We start from the raw sequence: 27,509 nt of genomic DNA, 5'->3' as shown, positions 1-27,509 counted from the left end.
GAGCATTAGAGAAGTGAATGAAGCACCAAAGAAGCCACAATACCTCCTCTGTTGCTAGAAACTGTTATGATGCTGACTATAATACAATTTTCAGGATGCCTAACATATTAAACTTTGTATTATTTACATGTTGCTCTGAGTGTGACAGATTTTGGTTTTACCCTTTTAATCCTTAAAATAATCTGCTTCCTCTAGTAAAGTAGGAACATCAGTATGTCTGCCTTGGTAAACAGCAAATCTACACCTTAACACTGCAGCTTCAGTGAAAAATGCATCTTTTTTCAGTTGGGATTTTGTTCTGAGCATCTTGCTTCTGCCTCCTCCTTCAGAGCTGCAGCTGTAGCTGAAGGCTGTTTGTGAAGAAGAATTGTTTCCAGCCCGTTTCCTGTGCAAGTTCTTTCATTTCAGGTGTGATTGTGTCACACAGGTTCTCCACAATGTTTTTCCATAGCTCGTTACTGTTACATACCTAGTTGTATGAGAAAGTAGAGACTTATAATTGGAATTGGCCTTACTTCTGATTATTTTACTACACAAAATGTGTTTACACATCAGACACCTTGCATGAAGGTCACTTGCAATTCAAGCTGCCCACCTATCTTGAAAGACACAGAATTAGTTAAAACTCCCCATGGCCTCTGTCAAAGTTTTCCCCAGGGTTGCCAGCACAAGATTCTGCCTGTTCTTTTGTGAAAATGTGAGAAGCTTCTTTTGGTGTGATACTAAAGGCCTTTCTACTGCAGTGAAAGCACTTATCATGCAACATACATTCCTGGTAAATCATACAGCCTCACAGAAATCAATGCAGCTGCATCAGATTACAGCAAGGAACTTGTCAGGATGTAGAAATCACATTACAAATACTAACTTGATTCCAAGGGAAGTAAAAGAAGTAAGTCAAAAGGCAATTTGCAACGGATAGGAAATTTAGGAAGACTGTAGAAGCACTGTAGGGATTAAGTCTGTTTTTCAGGAGGTATTCCTCTCACAATGACTCCATAAACAGAAACCAGTGGAAATATTATATTATAAAAAGGAAGAAAAAATGTAATTTTTTAGATGTCAGAACCATCACAAAGAAAGGAATTAGGAAGATAGCCTGTGTCATTGCGTATTCTCTGCCCCTTGTGAGTGACAGCAGAGCACAGCAACTCCGATTCTCCTCCCAAACATTCCACTTCTCTAAATGTGTCACTGGAGGGGCTGAAGCGGAGCGGGGCTGGATGACTCCAGAGCAAGCGGCTGGTGCGTGTGGCACAAGCAGCAACAGAAATAGAGAAGCAAAAGTCCTGCTGTAACTTCTGTTGCGTACTGCTGATTGCAGCTGCATGCTTGAGCTACTTAATTCAATGCCCCAGCAGTGTGTCTGTGTGTGTGTGGGGGGGTGTTTGTGTGTTGTGTGCTCCTGTTTTTGTTGTTAAACTGTGAGCCTGGCAGCGCCGCAGGCACACACACTCAGGCTGCCGTGCCTCAGCGAAGGGGAACCGGGGATTACTGGGAGGAAACAGCTGCGCGAGTTCTGAAATGTACTTAAATGGCCGCTCGCTCTCGGCCTCGAGCCGTGCTGCTGCTCCTGGGAAGGAGCGGGTACCGCTCAACTCAGAGGAGCGCAGGCTACTCGTGAATATCGGTTACTCGTGCTCGGAAAGCCGCTGTGCTGCTCCAGACCTGCCGCCAGAGCGGCCGATCCCCGTGACTCGGCGCCAGCAGCCGGTGGCGGGGGCCGGGCTCCCTCTGCCGGGAGCGGCTCTCCAGCTCCCGCAAAGCCGCGCCTTCCTCCCCCCCCCACGTTGTAATTTTGCCCGGTTTGGCTGTCTGAAGACCTCGTACCGAACGCGTCCTACCCGGAGCGTGCGATGGGAGACTTCCCAACGTAGCGGCTTGATGACAAGGCTCCTGGGCAGCTCGGCGCTGGAGCGGTGGTGTCTGGCTCAGGACTTGTGCACGTCGTTGCTTTTGAGAGGGAGTTTCTTTCGCAGTACTTAAAAATAGTACTCAGTGGGTATGTAAAGTGCTTTGGTACGTGTATGGAAAGCACTTGGATGCCCTGGAAAGCAGGATTTATGCTTGGAACCACAGAGTCAGAGAACTGCCACGCTTTGGGTATCGAAGGTACCTGCTTAGTTCAGCCAACGAGGATGCTTTGCACAGGGTGGGTGTACAGAGCCTTTCACGCTCTGCTTTTCAGTCCTGAGTGCAGGCTGCTCAGTGTTTCCCTATCTAAAATCCCGAATATGCTATTTTATAATCCCACATAGGGCAGCATTCCAGCCTATGCATAAATTAGTCTGGAAATGAAAATGAAGTATTGGGGCAAATAGTCTGGAAATACTATCAAGTATTGGGGCAACTTTTTAATTCCTTTAAAATACTGCTGACATTAGAGAGAGAGAGCATGGCATTACTAGTTGTAATAGGCTATTCTATTGTGACAAAATCTTATCTTTACTATTATGCAAGTTAATTCCTTCTATGACTTCCTTATACTCCAGAATATCTAAGACTTTGTGTTAAACTAATGAAAAGTTCACTGCCCTCCACAGTTCCTTATCCTACTCCACTTATGCTCTGCAAGTAATGGATGGATTCCAAATATACTAGTAAATAATTTCCTGATCTCCCTTCTATCCGTTCTCTTCCTCTCCTTTAGTTGTTTTCATTCTCTCATCCTCTACTGGGGATTTCCCAGTCACAATATAATCTGGTTTATCTTCAAACTGAAACAAAGCTCAGAACTCAGGAAGCTTATCTACTTCCATCTGCCCTTCATCTTCTCTTAAATTCATTACGTGCTCTATTTTGCTCACTCAGCGTTTTCTCATGTGCTTTCTTTATAACTGACTCTTGTTTATTGGTCCCATGTGACCTTGTTCTCACTAAAGCATCTATGTCTTTGTAGCCATGCCATAGGAACAACCATGTCCTCTTGAACCGTCAGCAGTCTTCCACAGAACTTTTTGTGAAATCTTGGGCCACATAGCCTCAAAATAACACAAACCCTGTGAGTAATCTCATCTTGATACAACTTGGAGATGTACTCTGTACCAGAGACATGTCCTGTTCTCCAATCTAAAAGGTTAATCTGTCTCTCTGAAGTCTTTCAAAATGTATCTAGCTGTCACATCAGACTCAAGATGGGTAAATTTGTTTTTATCCTCCTCCTGAATTCTTACCATTACTTATGTCTTCAGTAACCGTACAACCCATAACTCGACAGGCTTCATTCTAGGCTCCTATGGCACCTTTGGGTATAAGAATCAAGTTATTTTTTCTCTTTAATGTGCTTCTCTTCTTATTTTTGTAATCCAAATCCCTGAGTTAATGCAGCAGCCTTTTCTTAGGCTCTGACTAGGACAGAAAATGCAGTTTTGAGGTATTCAGAGCCCCCAAAACAAGCTTCCTAAACCACAGCTCTGAACACACTGTCTTTTCATCCTGCCAAGTACCTGACCCCCCCCAGATCAGGAAGCAGCAATAGATGACCTCTCAAAGACCTTTCCACCACAACCTACATTATCCTGTGACTTTTCTCTTTTTGCACCAACAGACTTGCCCTCGTTCTCTTGGGACTTCCAGGCAATCCTTCCCTAGCTGTCACCCCTCATTCAGCACCGAGAGGCTACCTGTAGCTCAAATCAGCCAATAGTGGCAACTTCTGTTATTCACTCATAAGGCTTCAATTCAACATGTTTATACTTATTTCCCATATTTTCCTGGTGGTTGGAATGAGGTTCCTAGCAAGCAAGCTAATGCCATCTCTTTCTCCTCCTGTGTTTCTTACAGTTCCTTGCTATGAGGTCTACAACAGTCTCAAAAAAAGAATCTCTTTCCTTGTGTTCCTGTTTTTTGTCCAAGACTTCAAGTGCAAGCTCTCCAGGAATGGCAGTGATCCCTAAGGGCATCCTGGTCTGTGGTTGAAGCTTCTAGACATCACAATAATACAAATGACAATGCAAAGCATGGGTTTTACATTTCAAATGCTTAATCCTGGAAGTAGTGCCTAACACCCAACCATGGGTTACTGTGGAATTATCTGGATCATTGTGGTTGTTATAGACAACAAATATTTGTAGGATAAGCACAGTCTCTCTAGTCTAGTGCTAGATCTTGCCTTTCTGAGATCTAGTTTTATTGCACCCATTCAGTTGCTTGTATACAGATGGTTTATTTACTGTTTCAAACGTTTAAGTAAAGCAGGCAGATTGATGACTGTATTAAACATGAAATTAATGAAAACCAACATGCAGCACACCAAAAATGATTTTTAAAAAATAATTTATAATTTATGTTAAAATATCTTTTCTTTTACCATTTCCAACCTGCGTGACACTTGAGAAAGCCTGGCACTATCCTCAAGCTCCAGAAAGGAAATGATCTACAGCAGCAAGGGGACAGGAAGCCGTTCCAGGAAGTCGTAGTTACCTCGGCACAGATTGAGGACATGTTCCAGAACTTTGGCACCAAACACTATAGCAATCTGAACTGTGATAGAACAAAACAAAACACCCAGGAGACAACAGATTTGGAAGAGCCTGAAATTTCTTTGCAGTAATCCCACATTATTCAGATACATCTGAAAAAATCCCAAACCAAAACCCAGAAAAATCAGCTAATTTAAAAAAAAAAAATGTTTTCTAGAGAAAAATAACATATAAGCTTTTATATTGAACAGTATCTTAAGAGTTGCTAGTGCCATCCAGGAAGCCTGACCAGTAAAACAAGACTGTAGCTAAAAAGACCAGTATACATTGTCCAGTATATGGCAGACTCCTGTCTCAGCTGAGGAACATTAAAACAGTTAAGCCGAGCTGAAATTTGTCCAGATCCTTTTTGTACACTCTTCCACATCCATCTATATTTATTTACATAAAGACTTTGCTATTTACTCAGGAGGAGGTTAGTAAAACAACTGAAAAAAGTACTGCATTCATATAGCCAATTATTGCTGCTTCAGCATCCAACTTGGAACATGCCCTTTTGAATTTAACAGTTTCTTCAGATCAATTATCTATTTGATCAAATTGCCACAGTAAAAATACCAATTCATTACAAAACAGGACCCTGAATTTAATTTGAATGATCAGTGGTAAATTTTGGAGCTGCATATTGTTTCCTAAGATCTGACAACATGAATGCAGTTGTACAGAATTGTAAAGGATATATTTTTTCCCTTCTCATATAGGGATACAGGGATAAAAAATTAAATTTAAAGCAGAATTACTATTTTTTGTATTTTGAAATTACTCAAATGCATTCAAAATGTTGGATTTTTTTTGGTTTTGTTTTATTTTGTTTGTGGACCTTTTGCTTTCACTTGTTTTTTAACAAACTAGAGACTTCTCATATATGTTAAAGTCATTGAAGGAGAGAGAAACAGTCATGGAAGTTGACACTATACTGTCTATAGGCAGTTAAGCACATCCAATTTTGAGGCAACAGTTTTCCTTTTTGTAAGACAAGTTACAAAACTCAAGCTTCTGTGAAGATATTTGAAGAAGCTTTTCAAATGACAAGATTTACAGTTAAGATGTTAAGACTTTTTTCTTCTCTTTTTGTCCCACATATTCCTAAGGTAATTATGTAGTAGGAAGGCATCATCTTATTTTCCTTCATGTCTTTGTGTAGATGGCCCAATCCTGTTCAAGCTTTCTTTTCTGTTGCTGTATCATCCTGCAAGCACAAATGTTTTGCTGTTGGTTCTCATTTGCTTTTTTTGCTTCCCAAGCATCTCAGTCCTATGTAGCTGGTAATTTTCCTCAAATTCCTTATGCAAGTACAAAAATGATCTACAGAGTCAACTAAAAATTGTCTGGCTGATCTAATTCAGGCTGGTATGTAAAAATGATCCAAATCTATGCATGCTAAAGGTGACGATGGTAATGTTTGTAGTGTGCATCTATTTTGTGTTGAATGATTAAGCAGGATACCACAGGAATATTTGCTGCTCCTTGAGCTTTTCTTGATTCTTTTTTTATTTCAAGAAACAATGATGTGACCTGGTTTGGCTATTTTAAAATATATTTAGCTGTACTTATCTTGTTCATAAATGTAGCTGCAACTAATGATGAACTAACTGTAAAAGCAAATTGAACTTCAGTATTTCTGTGAAATTTTTATCCTGTTGGTGCTGGTTACTACTAATGACTTGTACTATTTGTTCACTCATCCAAAAATGTCAAGAGACCTCTTCTCTTTTTGCATCTTGGTACAACTATAATGAAAATTTAGCCATATACAAAACCATGCTCTTCCCTGTCAGCTCTATTGAGATTATGAACAGAAACTGATGACACCTTATTTCACTGTTCAAAACCAAAAGAAAATGTTTCAAAAGAAACATGGATGTTTACAGCTGTACAGTAGTAGTAAAATGTTAATGTTTCTTATAAAATGCTTACATCTTCAGTTTTCTATTGAGAAAATGTTTCATTTGCAGGGGATTATTCTTCCTATGCTTATTAGTAATAATGTAGGAACCTTTTTATAAAAAAAAGAGCCCCTGTTTTTCTCTAAAAATCATAGGAAGAACAACTAGGAGATACACCAGGAAATACTAATACTTAGTAACATTGAGTTGGTAGGGGTGCACTAAATGTTTAGGAGAAAGCCATGGGTCTGATGAAGATTCTTTTATTTGAACCCTCATTTGGAAAAAAAATCAGTAAGGATAACTAGTATATTATTCCAGTATGTATATTTGTGGAGAATTATGGAAAAAAATATCCGTGAATACTTAGAAGAGCAGCAAAGCTCCTCTTACCAGGAGGTGAGAAGGAGGTGTAAAAACATCTGATTGTTTGGAACAGCAAGAGCTATGTACAGAAATAATATCAATATAACAATGCAAATTCTCACAAACATAGCAGTTTGTATTTCTAATGCTCCTATTTATGTTAGCATTTTTCTTGGGGGAAAAACTACATTCAACACAAAAAGCCAAACCAAACAAGCCCACTTTTATTTTATAGTAATTTTTTCTAAAACCTAGAGGAAAAACCCTATGTAGAATTTTCAAGATAATTTTAGAAGGAGGAAGAACTGACAAAATGTTAGGAAAGAATGGCAACTGTGGCAACAGCACTTCCTATGGGACAGGAAACCTCTCAACCACCACCACGTTTCAAGAAAAAGCAGGCAAATCTTATTTGCAACCTACAGAAACCACACAGCAATGTACCCAGCTGATGTTAACCAGATGTTTTATTGTGACATTATATTAATATCTAATGCCATATGAAAATCTTACAGTATAAGCAAAAAGGAAAAAAACCTGAAGCTAAAATCCTCACTGATTACGTTAACATATCAAATCTACTTTTAAGAGTAAATAAAAAAAAATTGAAATGAAATTTTGAAAATAAACCCACTAAACCCTATTGCTATAAATTCTGTACAATTCTTGGGGAAAAAAGTATAGAATATTATTTCTTTGAAAGCTCAAGTTTATAAAATATTGATAATCAATTTTGTAAAATTAAAAGGTAGTGTCTCTCTGGCTCAACTAATGGAGTGATTATAAACACCTTCTGCAACAAAACAATGGCATATTTAAAGGTTCCTTGACCACTAGCCAAATTCAACAGGCATTCAGTCCGTTTTCTGTTGGTTCATGGCATGTTCATTCCCCTTGTAGTCAAAACAAGTAGCAACAACTGGAATTAAAGATTTCTTTTGTTACCAACTGTGAGTGCTGATTGAAACTTTTCCCATGGTTTGTGCATGTGTCATCCGGCCACTTGAGCCCAGAGTGTGTGAAGTCTCTCCATCAATGCAGCACTAACAACAGGCCCCTGCAGTCTCCTTACCCGGCTGCCCACCAAAGTGTTTTATTCCAATCAAACTCAATTGAAATCAGGCAGTTGCAAAAGTTATAATGGGGTTCAGAAACACAAACCTAAACATAGAAATGGAGACCACACTAACTCACCAGGGCCAAAAATCTCTTGATTGTAGGAAGTGTTAGATTTTAATAAGCAAAGCGTAGGAAACATGTTGGCCTTATTTCAGACCCTAAATAAAGATACACTCAAGTTTACTCTTGAAAACAGGTATATCTTTTGAGCAAAGTTTTACCCTCTCCCCTACCATGTGAGAGATTCAAGTACTTCTTGGGAAAGCATATGTCCTCTGCCTAAGTATAAACAAAATGGTGTCCACCAAAGCTGCTGGTGAGGAAAACAGGACTTCATTTGGAAATTGTCTTTCAAGTTCTTCATAAAAATAGGAAAAATATGAAGTTACATTTGTCACTATTTTTTTTAATGTCTGTACAAGCTCAGAATACTAAAGCAACTTACTAAAAAATAAACAACCACAAAAACCCCTCACAAATGCAAGCTGTTTGACTGCTACAAAAACCACAGATCTCAGCCCAGTCCTTGTAGTTGAAGTTACGAAATTCTCCATTTTCAGACCAGGTCATAGCCCAGACCTCAGCTATTTGCTGCAGTTGCTGAATTAATTTATCTCTGGATTAGTATTTTCAGAAGACTGTTTCCTCTGTGAGCTATGACCAACCATAACTTGTGACATATTATCTCTTAAAACTAGTCCATCACTGAGAACTGAGATTATAAGAAAATGCAGAGCAATAACTGTATATTTTTTCCCCAGAGTTCCATGGGACTGTTATTTCAGATGTTCTCAGTGGCCAATCTGTCAGGAACAAGTTTGATCACAGCTCTACAAATCTATTTTTGAGGTTTATTTAGTGGCATCCCTATTGTCTTTCTTTTTCTGGCTGTATGCTCCCAAGGTCACGTTACACTTGTATAATCCCAAATACCTGTTGCACTTGGTGTTACTTATGTTAGTGCAGATTGGGAATCCAAATGTGGACTGGATTCCAAATGTGCTGGCACAGAGCATTCTAAGGACTGAGTTAATAGCAATAAAAATAATGCTTTTTGGCCTATTTTTGTTGCTAACAGCTGTCATTGTTTTATAATGAAACTGTCAATGTTGCTGGGATTTATGCTATATTTACATTCACTGTCACGTCTTTTTGTTTTCCCAGTATTCATACATTCATTGATATTAATAAATGCATATTAAAGAGCCTGTTAGCTGAAGCAATCATATTTTAATTAAAGTTATCACAAATCAATATTTCTAGATGATTCCATTATATGGCACAGCAAATTTGTATTTATTATTGTCACTTTACTATGAAGAGATGAATCATCCAAAAAGTCCTTCTGGGATTCTTTAATTTCTCCGGGCCTTGATTCAAGAAGTTCATTCCTAAGTGAGGTTTTCCACCACCTAAAAATTACCTGCAATTGTGGAAGAAGAAAAGGAAAAAGAGAAAAGGAAGAAGAAATGAATAACCAGTATCAGGAGAAAAATACATTGCTAAGAATCAGGACTCAGGTTGTGCAAAAATTACTACATTCCCAAAACAAAGTTATCATAAACAATCAGACCGCAGTCGCGTTACCAGTGGCCCCACAACACGCTTCAAGGGACAATAAACACCCCGCAATGCACTCAGACAGGAATGAAATGTTCTTGCATACAAAGAAAATGTTCCCAAACACTGCATGCAAATTGCTTGCAGAAATGAAAACACATTTAGTGACATCTCCACTCGCCAAACTACAAACGTTATCTTTGTTTCTCATTCAGTCGCAGAAGCAGAGTTCACCAGGCATTAAATTACGCGGTTAAGTAGAAATACCTAATGAACTGCTCAGGCATTCAAACGCAGCAGCACTGGAAGTTAAACTGCCATTTGAACATTTTGTTGAAATCAAAACTAATAGGACAGTTCAAAGCTCAGCCCTTAGACTGTAGGAAAACTCTGGAAAAAGCTCCCCAGAAGTCCAGGTTCAACTCACCTTTCTGGAGTCAGAAGAAGAAGAGACAGCCTGCATTGCAAAGCCTGCAGCTGAGACTAAAGACCAGTATGAGCAGTAAACTGCGTGGCTATGAAATGAGGGTGAAGTGGCCCTGGCTACCAGCACTTCTCCCAGAGTTCTCTTAAGACATTACAAATGTGCTTGAACAGCGTGTCAGCTTCTAATATTGACTTTTGTTTTGTTGCTGTCACAGCTGGATCTACAGGAGAGGAAAAGTCGAAATCCCATCTCCTCCTTCACACAAGTTGTTAGCAAAGATCACACTTCAAGCCAGAAGTAGAATTCAGTTGCTGTTGTAGGCAAGGTTAAAAAAAAAATCATCTTGTAATCTTACTGATGTTAATCTTTCTTTTTCCTCTTACCTTTCATAGAGAAAAGAGAGGATTTTACATTGTTACATATATATACATATAGGTGAATTCCTGAGACACTGAGTTTTAAAACTGACAAATGAGAATTAGTGAGGGGTGTGTCTATAAACACACACACATGTATATGAAAAATACACCCCACAGTGCTTTATTTCTTCTACTGGCATGTAGAAAAGCAAAATTAAAAGCCAGCCTTACTGTCAACAAGCCACAGACAACTACTCACATATACTGAGTGAAGAACACACTTAAATTTACCACTAGACATTTTCCAGCAGCGGCCTACATCTCTCAAGACGAAATCTAAAATCTCCATTTTGACACTGAAATACTGAAAATATCTCAAGTTAAAGTTGAGAAGAATTAAGTATTTGTAAGTCCCAATGAGTTGCAGTCACTTTCATCAGAAACTTTCAAATTAAAGCTTAGACTCCAGACCATCTGCTAAAGCAGGCCCACACCAATAATTTCTGTACAGACTTGCCTGTATCCTGTTGATATCTCTTATCCTGTAATTACAAATAAGTTTGAATAAAAGCTTTACCTCTGAATGTCAAATGTAGCTAGCTAAAATTTATCATTTTGCTTTTTATGGTGGCTAATAGGTCATTATAGGAGTAATTGGAATTACTAAATTGTATTTCTGACAGCATACATACAAAATAGCTTCAACTCTCAGACATACCTGCAGTAGTCTCTAGAATAACCCTTACTATGTGAATAAAAGAAAAAACATTGTGCTCAGTTGCGTAAATTCACCCATTTTTACTGTGACACACACTCTTTATCCCTTTGCAGTGAAACAGTTACCTCTTTGAAGGGATAACAGCCCACTCATCGAACCTGCATTCTAGAATTTAGTATATGAAAAATCAATTACACCACTGCAACATTTTATAATAGGAGAGTTAACATTTCTATAATGTACGTGGCCCAACACAGTGCTAAAGCACCACCACCTAATATACTATTGGTAATATGAATATTTAATGCAAAAAAGATTATAAACCACTTGTTATTTGGTGTCGATGATTCTAATACTTGGGAAGGCTTCAGAATGAGCATGTCTGTAGCCCACCGCAGGGATAATTGGACAGTGAATGCTGAACTGTGCTGTGCTTGCAAGAATTCCCCTTGTCTTGAGCAATGGAGGGTGAATCAGAATGTAAGGCTACAGCCATTCTTATCTGGGGAAGATGTGAGGTGAGAATAAGGTCAGAAGAAAACTGATGTACAAATGGAGAAAGAAAAGCCATTTCTACATGCTCCTCAACTTGCCTACCCTTCCAAATGGCACGCAAGAATACAGTATATTACAAGGGAAAAAAATCATCATTAAAGGAGAAAAGCAGCCTGGTGAATATGCTTCCTTTTGGTCTTTCCATGTTACTGTTGGAAGTGACATTTCTTAAGAAAAAAACCCAAACAGAAACCAAGGAACATTTCTTGATATGGAAATGCCAAGTGTAACTGAGAAAGAAAATAGCCACCTGCCTGCAAAAACACACACCAAAAATTATTAATGACAACTGCTGCTTGTCATATTTTGAACTTTAATACCTAACTGCATTCTTGAAATTAATTTCCTGTGTAACTTCATGGATTTAAATATACATATAACATACACAGTCCAATAAAATTAAGGGGATACACATAGCAGATGCTCACCCAAATTCTGCTCTGGTGTAAGCAAGATGAACTTTTCACATTAAGTATTCTATGTATTCTTTCATTTAGTATTTTGAGGGTATGAGTGTGTTTCTCTGTAACATATGTTTATGCATACACATATTTAATCCAAACACTACAATGTCCATATGTGTGCATAGATGCTGGGAAAAAGATTTTATCTTTATCTAGTCCACCCAACCCTAAAATGGAACACTAAATCAATAATCTACAACCAAAACACCTCTCAGATTTTTAAAGAAATTACAGTAGATGTTTTAACATGGTTATAAACATTTACTTTCTTGCAGTATTGTTGTCCAAAGCATTTGAATACTGTAAAAACTTCAAAAAACTACAGAAATACATATTTCAGTAATCTTTCCTCATCTTGTTATACTAGGAAGCACACTGCCACAGAGCTTTCTGCCAGAATGGGAAGATCAGCCCAATGTTCAGGGGCACGGGAAAAGTAAAATGTTCAAGTCATTATGTTAAATGCCAGTGTGTATTTTTTAAACATTGTTCTTTGATTTACAATGGAACAAATGCTATTCCATTTCAAAACTTCCTTATGTACAAATACCCAGGACAAACTACAGTTACCTTGGTAATTTGTTAGCATATGGTTACTTGAAAGGAAAATATTACATAGATTTTTTAATACCTATATTTTTTGCATAGATTAAGAAGATGAAGAATGGAAAGTATAACAAGTGCATCCTGGTTGCCATGGACACATTTCCTTCTTGACGTTATTTGGAGGTGCAAGTGTTAAAGCAATTCACTACCACATTTCTTACTCCATTGGCATTTCTTCATGAAAAAAAGAGAGAGGAGGATAAGGAGAACCAAATCTAAACAGCAGGAACCAGCCAAAGCTTTGAATAGAATGTCATAGCTTTTTTAAAAATAAAACAACTAAAATATTTAAGTGAAAATTAGCAACAGAGAAACTATTTAAGAAGTAGCTATTGGAAAAATTAATGTGGACTATAGATTACCAAAAGCATAGTACTATTTACATTTTATGAGAAAATAATATTTGAAGCTTGTCATATGGTAAGCCATCTTTTAAGGATGCTGGGCTAAACAGTCCCTTAATTTAATCTATTTCGGAAGTTACAGAGCTAGAGACAAGTCTCACATGACAGACTCAGGCTGTATAAAGAGAAACCTGGGGGAAGCTGAATAAAGTGTGACTTGTGAAGCCCTGTTATAAAGGCACATATGATAAACTGCTTCCTTCTCCAATACACAATTTTAGGATTTCAACATTCTCAAGACTTAGTTTTCTGCTTTGCTTAAAGCTTGTACCTCAAAATGTCATTTTTCAGATTACAGGTTGTTTGGAGATTAATTTTCCCTATTTTTCTCTTAAATTGTTCTACTTTAAATAGATAAACCTTCATCGGAGGAGGAAAGTGGTTCCAGAATCTAGCAAATACTACTAGCTGAGATTTATATCTAGATCCAAATATTTTTCTCAGTCCCAGGTGAATGGCCTAAATCCCCAGTCTTTCTTTTTGCCCTTGGATTTGTCACCTCTCATTCCCCTCTGCTGTGAAGGAGCCGTTGTGTCTGCCTCTGGAAAAAGCAGTCACGTTCTCAGTCTTCATGACTTCATCTCTACCAAATCTCTTCTCCCAGACTGTTTTATCCCATATTCTATTACTTTTCCACACACTTAAAAAAACCATAAATCTCTGCTTTTCACTAGGTTTTGTGAGATGGAGCAGACTGTAAAATTTTCTGTTGCCTTACTATTTGATGTCAAAATTAGGGTACTCAAATGCTCCTGTGCCTTATTTTGTCTCATTTTCTTTTGCAGAATACTGTTGCATTTTTGTGACAGTTTCAAGTGAACCTATTATTTTTAAAGCATTCAATTTTCATGCTGCTCAGTATAAAACCCACCCATTGCACCCTCACATAAATCTTTATGAAATAGAAATGGAATAAATATCAGCACATCTTCAAGGAGATAACTGCAAGATAGATGCTTCTAAAGCTACAGTCTGTATACCTGTGTATCTTTCAGTTAATTGATTGCTTTACGCCAGTATCAGCTAATCTGTTGCCTAAGAGTTTGTTACCCGAAGATCAATTTCCAAGCCAGGGAGTTGAATGCCTTCACTAGATATTTTTTTTAAAATTCTGAAATTAATTAGCAGAGTGAAAACCACCAGCTTACCTCCTTCCTTCATCTTTGCAGTCCCTTAGTGTAGACACAGTTTTACTCATGCAAAAGCACTCCTCCTGCTCTTACTCATGACGTTGTCACATCTGACTGAGAAGCAGATACTACAGTACTGTTTCCTCCATGCAGTTGCAGGTACATCCATACTACAGGTTTGAGTGTGTAAGTAATAAAGGAAAACTTCAACAGGACAATCTTTAGCTTAGACAGATCTGTGCTCGTTCTCCAGCAAGAGAAGCTGGAGGCTTCTACGTCACTTCACACACACAAAAAAGCAAATGTACCTTAAATTTTACTCACTTGTCATCAAGAAGTGGCAGCCACGTATCACAGCGAAAATATGGAACTAAGTAGCACTAACAATGCACAGGTATTTGCAAAAGAACTAAAATAAAGCGTTAAATAACTTTATGAAGAACTAGAGTGAGGCTATCCTCATGCACTGACACTGATGCAGCTGAGGTAAATGCTAGCTTGGTACCTGTGGGATAAACTGTTGGAGAATGGTAACACTAGTGTACAATTATTACATGTAAAGTGACCCATGGCATATTGTGATTATTTTACAACCAAGAATGCTGATCTGGAACAGAAAAATCTGTTGTCTCCTTTTTTTCCCACCTGCCTCCCAAACCAGTCAGATTCTTGGCATTGAAAAGATATCCTTTGTTTAAAGTGTCCCCACTGTGTCTTCTTACAGCATAACAAGTAAACTACAGGTATCTCACAAGAAGTTGTGAAGTAGTTAAAGAAACTGATAGTTACACTGATGACAATTAACAAATATTACCAAATATTTATAACCTGACTTTGATACAGTTACATGGCAACTTTTTGTCCTAATAATTTACTTACTGTCTCTACAGAAAAGAAAATGGCATCACTCTCATATTTAAGGTAATTAATGATGGCTACAGAAACATCTTGCAAAAATTAACCAGCTCTTTCATATCCATTGCTTGCAGTAAGTTTTTCCATCAACATCTCAATCTGTGAACACTGAAGTTTCTCTTTTGTGGCCTGCTACTTGACTTTTCAGAGCCTTGCTATCATGTTGTACAGCTTTTTGGCAGCTATGAGACAAGATAAATGCTCAGCTGTCTATTTCAGTCTTTTGTAAATATAAGAATATGGAGAAGAGCCAGCAGAGGATAGGGAGGGATGGCATACTGTACACCACCATCACCTCACAGCATTTAGCTTGACACAGAGTGTAAAAAAAAAAAAAGAGAATTCACAAGGAATTCACTGTCCATCAGGAAAAGGAGTTATTTTCAGTATCCTTATTCCACATAAGAGTGAGCTTTAAAAAACAAAACCCAAACAAAACTCAAACCATCTTTTTAAATCTACCTTATTTTGGAGACTTTGGGTTGCTGGACTAAGCATCAGAGATGAAAAGCAGTTGCAGTCAACCGATATGGCTGTGAAAATGTTATAACTGAAGGGGATAAAATAGAGTAAGTTAAACAACCAAACAAGCAAGACCATTCTCTCTCCTAATTTTACTGCATCAATCTAAAGATTTAATGCATTCACCAACTAAAGTAAGGCTCCAACTGTGCCTGGCTAGTGAGCTGGCAAGCTTTTATTGCTGCTATACAGTCATTTCTTAAATATTCTTTTACTTTCTGACCAGCTACTCAAGGACAATGCCCCACCTGTCCCCTGACTAATTAAGTAGTATCAGTACTGTTACTTGTATATATTTGTGCCTCCTGCCATGTAAAACAGGTTTTTGTAAAAAAAAAAGAAGTCAGCACTTAGAGAATTAGAGAGCAATCAATAAACACAAGCATACATAAATATGGATGTTAATATTTGCCTAAGAAAAGTGGTTCTTATAAGTTAGCAGCAATTTAAAGAGAAGACTAGTTTATCAGGATTAAACAACCATTATTTCTTCTCCTTGAGATTCTGAAATTCACATGTAATAAACCTCTTCAGTTTATTGAAGTATATAGCATGCACTTGAGTTAAAATCAGAAAATTTATGATGCACTTAAAACTTAAGACCCACTTAAATGACTTTTAGAGTTAATCTGAAGGCAGTGAGGAGTAGTCACATAATGCTGTTAAGGTACAACATGTACCAACTGCAGATCCCTGTGCTTCTTTGGAAAGATCTAGAAAGTATCAATGTCTCACTGCCTTTATAATTTACAGAAGTAACAAACCAGCCCTACTACTTCCAATGCAATTGTCTTCTTAAACACCCAGTGGGTTTAGTTACAAACTCCACAAACTATTTCGTAACTACTACAATACACAACACATTTCCTTTGGTTTTGGAGAAAGAGAGATTCAGGAAGGGTTGTGTGAAGAAAACAGTTGATTGTTATGACTGCTTTGACTTTGTAAATTTTTTTTTAAATAAAGCCTTTATTTTTCTGCTTGATTTTGAGCATTTGCAAATTACTCTTGAGGATCAGAGTCTTCAATTATGAGTATGATACTTGCCATTTATTAAAGTGATTAAACAGGCAGACCTAGAGAAGACTGCTACAAAGAGATTATTCCACTCTTTAACAGAACAAAGGAGGCTAGCTATGTGCAAGACATAACATTCCTTTCTAGCTGAAACCGTTTCTTTTAGTTTCGTCCTCCTTATCTCAGTTTCAAGGTCTCCTTGCTACGATTTCAGGTCTAGTCTATGCTTTAATCCCTTTGTTTTGGTATTTCAGTTGTTTTTTTATTTCATCAGAGTACAATAGAACAGTCAGATTCCCTGCTATGTGTATAAAAGGTCCTAAAGTACAGCAGTGTTACAAAGGGAAGTCCTTATGTAGGGAATCTGCATCTCCCTTACTGGACTATGTGCATATTAACTGGCAGTCCTTTTGATTACAGGTGAAGTTTTAGTTCAATCATCCTACTGCTCCTTCTAGGATACTTATCATCATCCTGATGGTCCTCCATGGGCTGCAGGTGGAATACCCCCCATCCCATCATCCTCCATGGGCTGCAGGTGGAATACCCCCCATCCCATCATCCTCCATGGGCTGCAGGGGCACTGCCTGCCTCTACCATATTCTCCTCCACCATCTGCAGGGGAATCTGTGCTCCAATGTCTGGAACAACTCTTGCCCCTCCCTCCTCACTGTCCTTGGTGGTGTCTGTAGGGTTGTTTCTCTCACTTTCTTCAGCTGCAGTTGTGCAGTTTTTAACCTTCCCAAACACATTATCTAAGAGGCCCGAGCACTGTTGCTGATAGGCCTGGCCTTAGCTGATGGCAGGTCCGTAACACTAACCAACTGACATTGGCTTTATCAAACACCGGGGAAGCTTCTAACAGCTTCTCACAGCTCTGTAGCCTCTGCAGCCTCCCCCTCACCTTGCCACACAAACCCAATACAGCCCTTTTTGTCGATTAGATATCAATAGTTATCAGTACTACAGCTAGCATACTCTCTGAAAAAGTGTTTTGTTTTTTCCTTCTCTTTCTTCCCATGCCAGTTTTGGCCAAACCAGTTTTAATTACTTGTTTTACATTAAACTTCAGATTTGTTACTTGTAGGTTTCAGTCTCATTGCAAACTGCAAAGGAGGGAACAACTGTACAATTCAGCTGCAGCACCAATTCAGGGAATGCTGAAATCTAACCTTTCAATACCAATTGTCATGATAATTTGATGTGCATATATATTAAAAACATACAGTGCATTTTCTGTCACAAGTATCTTCTTGCTCATTTGATGCTTTCCAGTTACACAGCTTTTGCCTGCAGTCCCCATCTGTTGCCATTCCTTTACCTCTATTGTTCACCATCAACTTACTAAGTTATTTAGAACTCCAACTTCAGCCACTCTCTGAGCCTTCTGCTTCTACAATATAATTTTGCCTTTTAAATAAATTATTTTGATTATTTTACTGTGCACTAGCATTCTTTCTTCAAGTTACTACACTTCTCCAGACAATTTGTGTAAATCAGTGTAAATGACATTTACACTGGTTTCACCCTGTGCACATTTTTACTCTAATTTAGCAAAGTCCATCCAAAAGCTGCAGGAACTTTTACTTTGGTTTAGTTTAGGCTTATTTCAGTTTAACACATTGATTTAATTTATACAGAATCAAAAATAAGGAAATCTTTACAGTAACCATCCACAGAGCAATTTAGAGCAGCTTTAGGAAGTTTTTTTTAAAAAACTGTTTCTAATTTACATGAGTGAATCTTTAGGTAAGACCTCTCATAGACTAGCATTACTTGAGATAAAAAGCCTGATCCTTTGCAAGTTTTGCCTTCTACTCTTTTTTCGTTTTTCCTTTCTTTGAACACATTATTGAGTGTATGTAATTCATTTTTTGTAAATGAAAGAAGCATAAATATACAGCACTCCTCCTCAAGTAAACATATGTTTTATCACGATGAACGCTGCTGCATATGTAGAAAATGAAATAATGAAAATTGCTCTGAGTTAATAAAGGCACAGAAAAGAAGAAAGAATTCTTTTCCTAACACTGAAGCAGCAAGAACAGAAACAAGACAACAGGTAGGAACACAAACTTACCTTTGGTAACACAAAAGTAGAATTACTCCTGAGGTTTCCCAAGACAGAGAGCAACAGGGATAAGAGATGTACTACCTACAGTAAGGCAAGTGAAGAAGAAATCTTTCTCTGGAAGAAAAAGCAATGACAATAATGAACATGTAAACAACAGACACTCAGGTACAGTAGGAAACATTTACTTAATTAAGCATAAGATAGTGGTGATTGCTTACCTTGAGAAACTATTATGCTTTCACGACCTGATAATCACTCTTGGCAGGTAGAACTAGATCAAGCATGACACCTTTGAAGAAAGCCACAAATATTAAAGCCATGCAGGAACCTCAAAATTAAATGGGAGCTTAAACATTGCAACACAGTGTGATACTGCTGTTTGTATACTAAAGACCAGTCACAAGTGGACAAAAATCAGTGTAGTCAAAAGAAAAAAATTAATCTCTAAGCTACCAGTGATACAGAAAACCAGATTAATAGCAAATAATGGTAACAGAGAATTAAATAAACTATTATCTTTAACATACCTTAACAGAAATTGATATGAGAATATTCCAATACATATTCAAACAACAGCTCAACCACTATTGAAAAAGGAATTTTGTAAGCCCACATGACAGTACTAAATTACTGTAGGCTCACAAACAACTGAACTTCAGAAGTAACAACCACTTTATGACACAGCATCGGTTATAACTCTAATTTCAAATTCATTAGATAATGTTTCCAAGGGTTAAGCATCTAGTAATGTTTGTGGGGGAAAAAACCCAAGATGAGATAATTGAGTCTCTTGGAGAAAGAAAAAAATAAACCCACCACTTATATTGCTGGATGTGATACCTTCTGCAGTGAAACCTTAATCCACCAATAAGGAAAGCTTTGTAACACATCATAAATTGCATTTCAGTGGTTAGAAGTTCAAACTTTTCTATGTCAGTTGGGTTATAATGCTGGATTAGATCTTCAGTATTGCAAGTATGACTAAATAATTCCCAAATCTCCCCCAAAATGTTATGGATAAGATCTAGCAATCGCATACATTCAGAGGCAGCACATTATGGAAGAAGTGAGAGATACCATAAGGCATCCAAACTACAACACAACATCACAGAAGTGCTAAACCAATGTATTTTAGCTTCAGACAGAAACACCTGACAATATTAATGTTTTTCCAATACAGCATTATTCCACCAGAGAAACTCTCCATTTTCTAAGCAGCTTCACTGTTCAGATAGAGAGAGTGAAAAACCAAAATAGATTTCTCTATGTATTTTAGGCTTAACAAACATTCACATAATAATAATTAATACTGTGTGATACCATTAACATGAAAGTGTTAAATTGTTTTGAAAATATCCATTTTCAGCATAACAGCATTTCCTAAGCTGGAACAAAATGTCTTCCTTCTAAAGTCATCAAACTACCTTTGAAGCGATTCCCATTTAAACAACAAGTTATTAGTTTTATGCAGTTGAAGTATTCTATACAAACAGCCCATAACAAAAGTACCATTTTCCAAATCCTCTTTAGAGAAATTTCTGCACTCTTTGTTTGTTGAAAACTTAAATTCTCTCTCTGAAATGTCACAGAAGGGACTTGAATAGGATTGGTCCAGCTAGGTAAAAACTGGTTATGGTATCCTTCAGGTTTCAGATGCAAATAAAACAGCATGATTCTGAAAAAAGTTCATTTCCTACAGATATTGACTTAAAATCAGACCTATCTTGCCAAAAATTGTTTCATATAACATCAAATTTTACCTTGATTACTGCAATAATATCGTTGATTTTTTTTCTCCCAAATCCATCTGGCCTAGGCACTTCAAATGGCCATCTTGTGTCTATCAAATAGATTATATATTATGTGTCATCATTAAGACTTAAAAACAAGCCCAAGATACAAAGGCAACACTTCAGTTAACTCTATAGCACCATTTTTCAAAATGAAGGAACTGTTCTTGCAGGTTTCAATAGAGCCTGAACATGTAACAGAAAAATCAACCAGCCCACAACCAGTAAAACAATCAGTGATTAATGTTTCCTAAAATAAAAATTTTACTGAAAATACTAAGATTTTTTTTTTTTAAACTTAGGGTTTATAGAGATCTGACATGGAATCAGGCTGTTTATTGAAAAGGGTTTTTTAAAAATGATTTTATTAAGATTTGAATGCCGCAGGTTCAGAATTTTTACTTACTTTAAAAACCCCAAACAAAACAACAAAACTACTTTATTTTTAAAATTAAAACTATTACAGAATCCCTTAAGAAAACATTGTCTTTTTAATATACAAAATAATACCCTGTGCTCAGAATATATGAATTTAATCAGAAACTATTGAAGATGTAGAAGTGAACACTAAACAATAGGAGCAATGATGGGTACAGAACAAGAACAGGCACCGTAACTACTTGTCTAGTTACTTACACTATTTGCTCATCTAGATGTCCTGTATATATTTGTTAGGCAATCTAGTGGATGAGCTCTGACAAAACACACAATTCTGCAGTTCTATATTTGATAAAATTCAGTTATCCCAACTGTCATATGAGCAGATCATATGTGGAATATTGTGCAGCCTGACGTTAGCTTTGCATACATATGATGCCTGCCTTTTATGGGTAAGTAGCTAAACATTTTACTAACATGACAAAATCCTCTGATTAGTGCAGCATTCATTAAATGGTGACAGATGCTAGTATTAATTACATGTTGACTGGATCATTTTCCCATCATGTTTCTTTTGTTTCTAGCCTCATCTTTCTAGTCATCATCCTATAAGCAGATTAAGCACCAGACTTTTTTTTTTGGGGGGGGTGGGGGTGGGGGGAAGGAGGTGGGGGTGAGGCTGTATCTATATTCCTTTTTTGACAAAAATGAGTGGCTAATCTTTTCAACACCACACCACCATCTGGATTCCTCTCTTGCACTTTTCAAAACCTGTCCTGCTACTGTGTTAGACAGTTTATAATAAATTTCATTTTGAAATATTATTTGTGTGGCCATCTCAAGCCATCTTATGTTTAATGCTGCAAGCTATACAATTTATTGTTTGCTTTGAACAAACAGATAATGTCTATTATTGCTTGTGCCAAACCTTGCCAAATTATAACTGGTATTGATTTGGCATTTCAAGAGTGATTGAAAAGCACGTACAATGAAAGGTAGATGGAAAAGGCATATGTTAAACAAGTCAGCACCCTTGATGTCAGTCTTGAGAAAAAAAAGATTCACATTCTGTGTAATATTTACATACACTCACAGAAAACAAAAACTACCCCCTGTTCCCATGAATTCTAGTAGAATTACCATACACATTTTAACATCAAGCATGTTTTTCTATTTAGAAATATGCACCAACCAATTTTTAACAACAAAAAAGAGATTGAGAAGTACAAATGGCAAAGTCATTCATCTAGAAATAATTTCTGCCATAAATCAAAAGGTTAGAAATTGAAAGTTGACAGAGAAGAAAGCCATAACTGGAATAATAACTGATCAAAGAATTATCAAGACTCACTAATGTGATTTTCATAGAAAAACTTAAATATAGTGTTAAAATTTAAAGCACACAAGATTTTCCAGGAGACAACAGGAAGTGACACAACACTCATAAGATTTATACTATTAAGAACAAAAGTTCTAATGGGAAGAAATGCAGCAAAAAGATACTAAAGTGACTGGGAAGGAGATTGTCTGTTTCAGATAGGGAGACTGAAAAAAACCCCAAGCCAAACCCTAACAAGAGGGCATGTTTATTAAATATTTATAACATATTTATATATATATTCACACACATGAACACAGCTATAGGACAGTGTTACCTGTACACTAGACAGTATTTGAGCTAAAAGACATCCACATGCAAAATAAATTAGTCTATAGGACTACATTTCTAACCATTAGAGAAGTAATGAACTAGAGCAGCTCTGTGTGAAGTAGCAAGGCAAAAAAAAAAGCCTCACTGCTTTTTAAACACATTAAGTACCATTTATGCTATGAACATCTATGACATGGCTGGATGAAACAGCAAGGCCCAGGACTTGACTACCTGAAGTCGTCTCTTTCAGTCTGCAGTGGGACTAGTGGATGCCCACACAGGGGAAATATGTGGGATAGTTTCCCTGCATTTGTAAAGTCACGATTGCAGCCTTAAAATAGCTACTTGAAAACAAATTCTTTCCTGTGATGGTTCAAAACATCTCTCCCTCTGCACAATCCAACTGGTTGAATACTAACACATCTGTACCTCTCTATGCAGTCTACTTTTGGGAAGAGTTATTTGCAGTGAGTTACAAAGCTCTCCCCTTCTCCTTATGCTTCCTCCTTGAAGTAGCTTATACAAAACTAGTTGGTAATCTTCCCTTCCTAACTTCTCTATGGAAGTGCATGCTTGCTATGAGATAGTCAATACCTATGTTGATAAAGTCCTGATTAACGCCTCTAATTTTGAAATGTAATTGAAATTCATTGTGTATGTGTCTCCTTGTCACATTTTGGACACAAATACATCCTCACAGACAAGTGGGTATATTTGTAGCTATTTTTTTTTGTTTTCCAACTACTGCTGCACTTGGCTGAAGAGTTCTAAGTAGCCTCTGCTTTTGTCTGCTTCCTGTATCTTGTTTGCCATGAGCAGGCCCTGCTTTCCTTTCCCCAAATGTCCTAGTTCCTCTAGATTTCAGTTAAACAAGCACGCTGAAGTACACCTTGGTTATTACAACTGACAATACTGGAAGTAACAAGTAAATGTTTTCCAATTTATTTTTGCAGTAATAAAATAATTCACATGCTTACAAGCTGAGGACGTGTGCCCCTGTGGCATCACAATCCAGTTACTGTCCTATACTATAGCTTCAACAAACTTCTTTGTGTGTGTTTAACTCTGCTCTGGGAGACATCTTTTCTTTTAATTTACAGCAATTCCAGTTCATTTATTTTCTGTTTTACAATCTACAATAGTTTGGGCCTACAGTACTATCTTGAGGCAGCAGCAGTCTTCAAAAATGCCTTTTGCTGTACATGCCTAACGTATCAGGTTGCATGATGGAAGAAAGATGTCAATTCCTTAGAATGAGGGAAAAATCGAAACAAAAGCCACAGTCGCTTCACATGACTTGTTTGAATACAAAGCCTGCTGCTATGGACTTATTTCCACTACCCCCCACCCCCCCCCCCCCACCCCCCCCCCACCCCAGATAAGGCCTCCTTGTCCAACCACATTTTTTTCCCTAACACATTGTTAAGAACGTCTGTATTTGTACAGGATTTCTGGTGCTATGACAGAGTGGCTTGATAGACAGCTGATACCTGGAAATCCTGTCCATGACCACAGATACACACACTCTGGAGCTCTACAAGACATGTCCTTAATTAGTAACTTTTTCCTTAAGGCGTTGAATTTACTGCTCAAGTAAAGCCCAAGCAAAGCACTCAACTTCGAGCAACACCAACAGAAACATGGGAGCCTTCATACAAATCCACCAGGCAGCCACAAACTCCCTTTTTGTTTTTAAAGAAAAACAATGGACTGTTTTGAAACCACTGACTTCGAAGAATGGGACTATTCAGAGTAGCAAATTTCAGCATTCATGTAACTATGTGCAAGGTTGGAGGCTCTAGACTGTAAGGTCTTTCAGGCAATAACTTATTTATTAGGAGACTGCGAAATAACGTACTGGGAATGAGAACCAACAATGAGGCCTCCTAGATGCTAACACAGGATGGCTAAAAATATTTTACATGATACATAACTTGTTGTATCAGTGATGCATACACTGTCAGTTACTATTTTTGACGTAGGAATCTCTTCTTAGGAGATTCCATACACCGACAGAATGATTTTAACTTACTTCCACTGACAGTTGCAAGGCTTTTTTTGCACAGTTACTAACTGACTTCTGTTTGTTTTATGGATATATTTGAGCAGCTGAAAACAAACCCAAAAATAGATATCTGAAGTGCCTGACAGGAAACCAATATGAGAAGCAAAAAAATGACAATAATAATAAGCAACAGCTTATTTTTATTATCTGAGTACAAAATTTAATTGTAAGAAACTCAAAACACTCAATTAGATATTCCATGAACAAGGATGGTGGACAGCACTGGTATGATTCCCATGAGTCCATGGGACAGGCCCATTACAACACTTGTGCAGCACTGCAATTGTGCTCAATTTTGGTGGAACCCAAAAACTCCTTAAGGCTGCTTGTCAGTTCTACCAGAATGCCTTTTCTTGGGGTTTTTTGGGGGGGTTTTTTTGGTTTTTTTTTTAAGGAGAATGAAACCTAAATGCCTTCTGAAACTGTTGAAGACACTAGTGATTTACAATTTTGGCACAAGAGAGACCAAAAGAACATACAATATACAGAACACAGATCACTTGGAACTGTAGCTGAACTTCAGTTTGTCACTGTAATTTCTCAATTACAAACCTGACAATTCCCTTACCCCTGGAAGAAATTATGTTCACTAATTTAGTTTACTTTGGGAAAATAAACAAAAAAAAAAAATCCACAGTTTCAAAACATGCTCCTCTTTGTTCCAGTAAGACATTTTAAAATTATTCTCAGAAAAAAAAATTTGAAACTTCAAAACTTCTATCGCACTTTGTCCAGTCTGAGACAAGCATCTATGTTCATCTCTCATACATACATACAGTCAAGCCAGTCAAAACCAGGTAAAAATGAAACAAAAATTATAAAATATTTAAACTTTTATTTCATAACCTTGTAAACTCATGTCTTCTTTGTTTACTGTCAAATATTCCTCATCGATGATTACTATTAGATTATCCCGAAAAATGTTCGTAGAGCACATCTTGCAGCAGATTTCAATAAAAGTTCAGAAAAATATATTCCATAATTCTTAGTACTGCTTATTTTCCTGATTGGAAAACCAGTTCTGTACAGAGCCCTAAGGCAGGACATGAAACATCCTATGACACAATGTGGAAAATAGACAGTCTTCCCATTCCCCGATGGGCAGTTTAATTCTATTTCCCTGGAACAAGATATCAGATTGTTGTTCCCCTGCTGCTTGAGATGGAGTTAACTAGAAACTAAACCTGTCTTCCCCTAGGAGAAATACTATAACACTACTCTGGGATGTGTTATTTAAATAGTAGCATCTCATTTATTTGGTAAGCATTTCTGCAAGTAGACTTAAGCGTGTTTTAAGGTTACAAAATCACAGAGGTTGATATATTTCTTCACAAGGTGAGTAACCGTTTCAAAGGCTCTTCTCCTGCCACTTCCTCTGGTCCTCACCCAGAGCACCTTCCCACAGGCTTGGGATACTCTACGTAGAAAAAACCTCCTGCACAGAAAGGTTCCTCATCCGGACACTCTCACTCACGCTAGGAAATATATCCCTTTTTGGTAGCAAAGCCTTACCAGCTCCCCTGTTACTTACCGGCACCACATCCCCAGGCAAGGCGTTCCCAGCCCTCGGGAGGCCGAGATGGCAGCTTTTACCGCCGGCGTCAATAGGCGACCCCCGCCCTTCCCCGACAAGGCGCTGCGAGCCCCTCTGTTCCTCACCGGGCCTTCCTCAGGCACGAGCCCTCGCTAAAGCCGCCGCTGCCTCGGGACCTGGGCCAGGCCCCAGATGCCTTCCTTCAGTGGCAGAGGAAGAGGCGGCGATTATAAGGCGAGTGGAAGAGATCTGAGGGGCAGAGGCCGCTGCCCGCCCGCGGGCAGCGGGGCACCCACCTCCCGCCAGGTGACGAGCAGCTGGCAGAAGTCCTTGCTAGGGGCCGGGGCCTGCCCGCACCGCTCGAATATCTCCTCCCGCAGCAGCGACGCCATTTTGGGACGCTGGAAGGCGGTATCCATGGCAACCAGGAAGAGGCGGACATCACGCGGGGTCACCGAGAGCCCAGCCCCTTCTTAAAGGAGCAGGGCCGGTAGTAACGCGGCGGCTGGACAGGTCTTCGTCCCCGTCTCTGGCAGAGCCCCGCTCCTGTACCGCCTCCAACTCCGTCCCGCACCCCCCGCCCTCACCCGAAGGGAGACACTTGCGCGGACCCAGGGGTGACGACCCCGGCGGAGGGATACTGACCGCCGAGCGCCGACCCCACCGAGCACCGAAAGCGGGACCCGCACACGGCCGCGGCGGAGGCTGCGTGGGGGGCGGCAGCTGGGGTAGGGGCCGCCCGTCAGGCCAGGGGGTGCGCAGGCCTCGGCGGGGCCCCGGCGCCGGGAGAAAGTAGTCCCCCGGCCTCCCCCTTGCGCCGCTGGAAGGGGTTCGGCGGAGGAGGCGGCGGCGGACGAGGCGCTGCTCGGTGCTTCGGCTTCAGCTGATAATTGAAGGGAAGAGAGGCGGCTGCTGCCGGGAGGAGGGGAAGCACGGAGCGTCTGCGGAGGCCGCATCGGGACAAACTAGGTACCCGGGGCCCCTCCGCTCTTTTAGGGGGCGCCGGGGAGGCGAGCGTGGGGCGGCGTGGCGCTGGGCCCCTTGCAGCCTGCGGGCCGGGCCTGTTGTGTCATCCCTGGCGTTAGCCGAGCTGCCCTTCCCGGCGGCCCGGGGCAGGGGGAGGGGAGCAGCGCCATCCCGGAGCATTGTTGGGGATGGGGGGGTGAGGGGGGAAGACGGGAACGACGCGACGCCTCGCCGGTGAGTGTGTGTGTGTGGGGGCTCGGAGGTGTGTAATGGGGCGAGGGAAGGGGTGGAAACGGAGCTGACAAAATGGCCAGGCGGTCACCGGAGCTCGCTCGGGGAACATCCCCTCTCCCCTCGGCGCCTCGCCTCGCACGGCCTGCCCGGCGTTGTGGGGGGAGCGTGGCCTCCCCTCCCCGGGCCCCGTGTAGCTGCTGATACAAAAGGGCAGTGTCAGTGTTGACACTGCCGTACCGATTTGTATGCCCTTCCCCGTCTTCTCCCTCCCCCACTCCGGTTGCCCCC

General features: G+C 39.2%; 1 protein-coding gene across 1 annotated transcript; it reads right to left on the bottom strand.

The window, feature by feature from the left end:
- Positions 1 to 259: 259 nt before the first annotated feature.
- On the bottom strand, positions 260 to 26,413 carry FBXO36 (F-box protein 36; the record flags this gene model as incomplete). Its single annotated transcript, XM_084267178.1, is given in 6 exon segments — positions 260 to 325; positions 329 to 469; positions 4,310 to 4,375; positions 4,379 to 4,482; positions 9,167 to 9,275; positions 26,318 to 26,413. Coding segments are annotated over 6 exon segments (582 nt in total).
- Between the last annotated feature and the right edge of the window lie 1,096 nt (positions 26,414 to 27,509).

Source organism: Gallinula chloropus (genome assembly GCF_964237585.1).
Source record: "Gallinula chloropus genome assembly, chromosome: 8".
Classification (NCBI taxonomy): domain Eukaryota; kingdom Metazoa; phylum Chordata; class Aves; order Gruiformes; family Rallidae; genus Gallinula; species Gallinula chloropus.
Note: the sequence above shows the minus strand (reverse complement) of the source record. Positions and strands in the feature narration are given on the sequence as shown.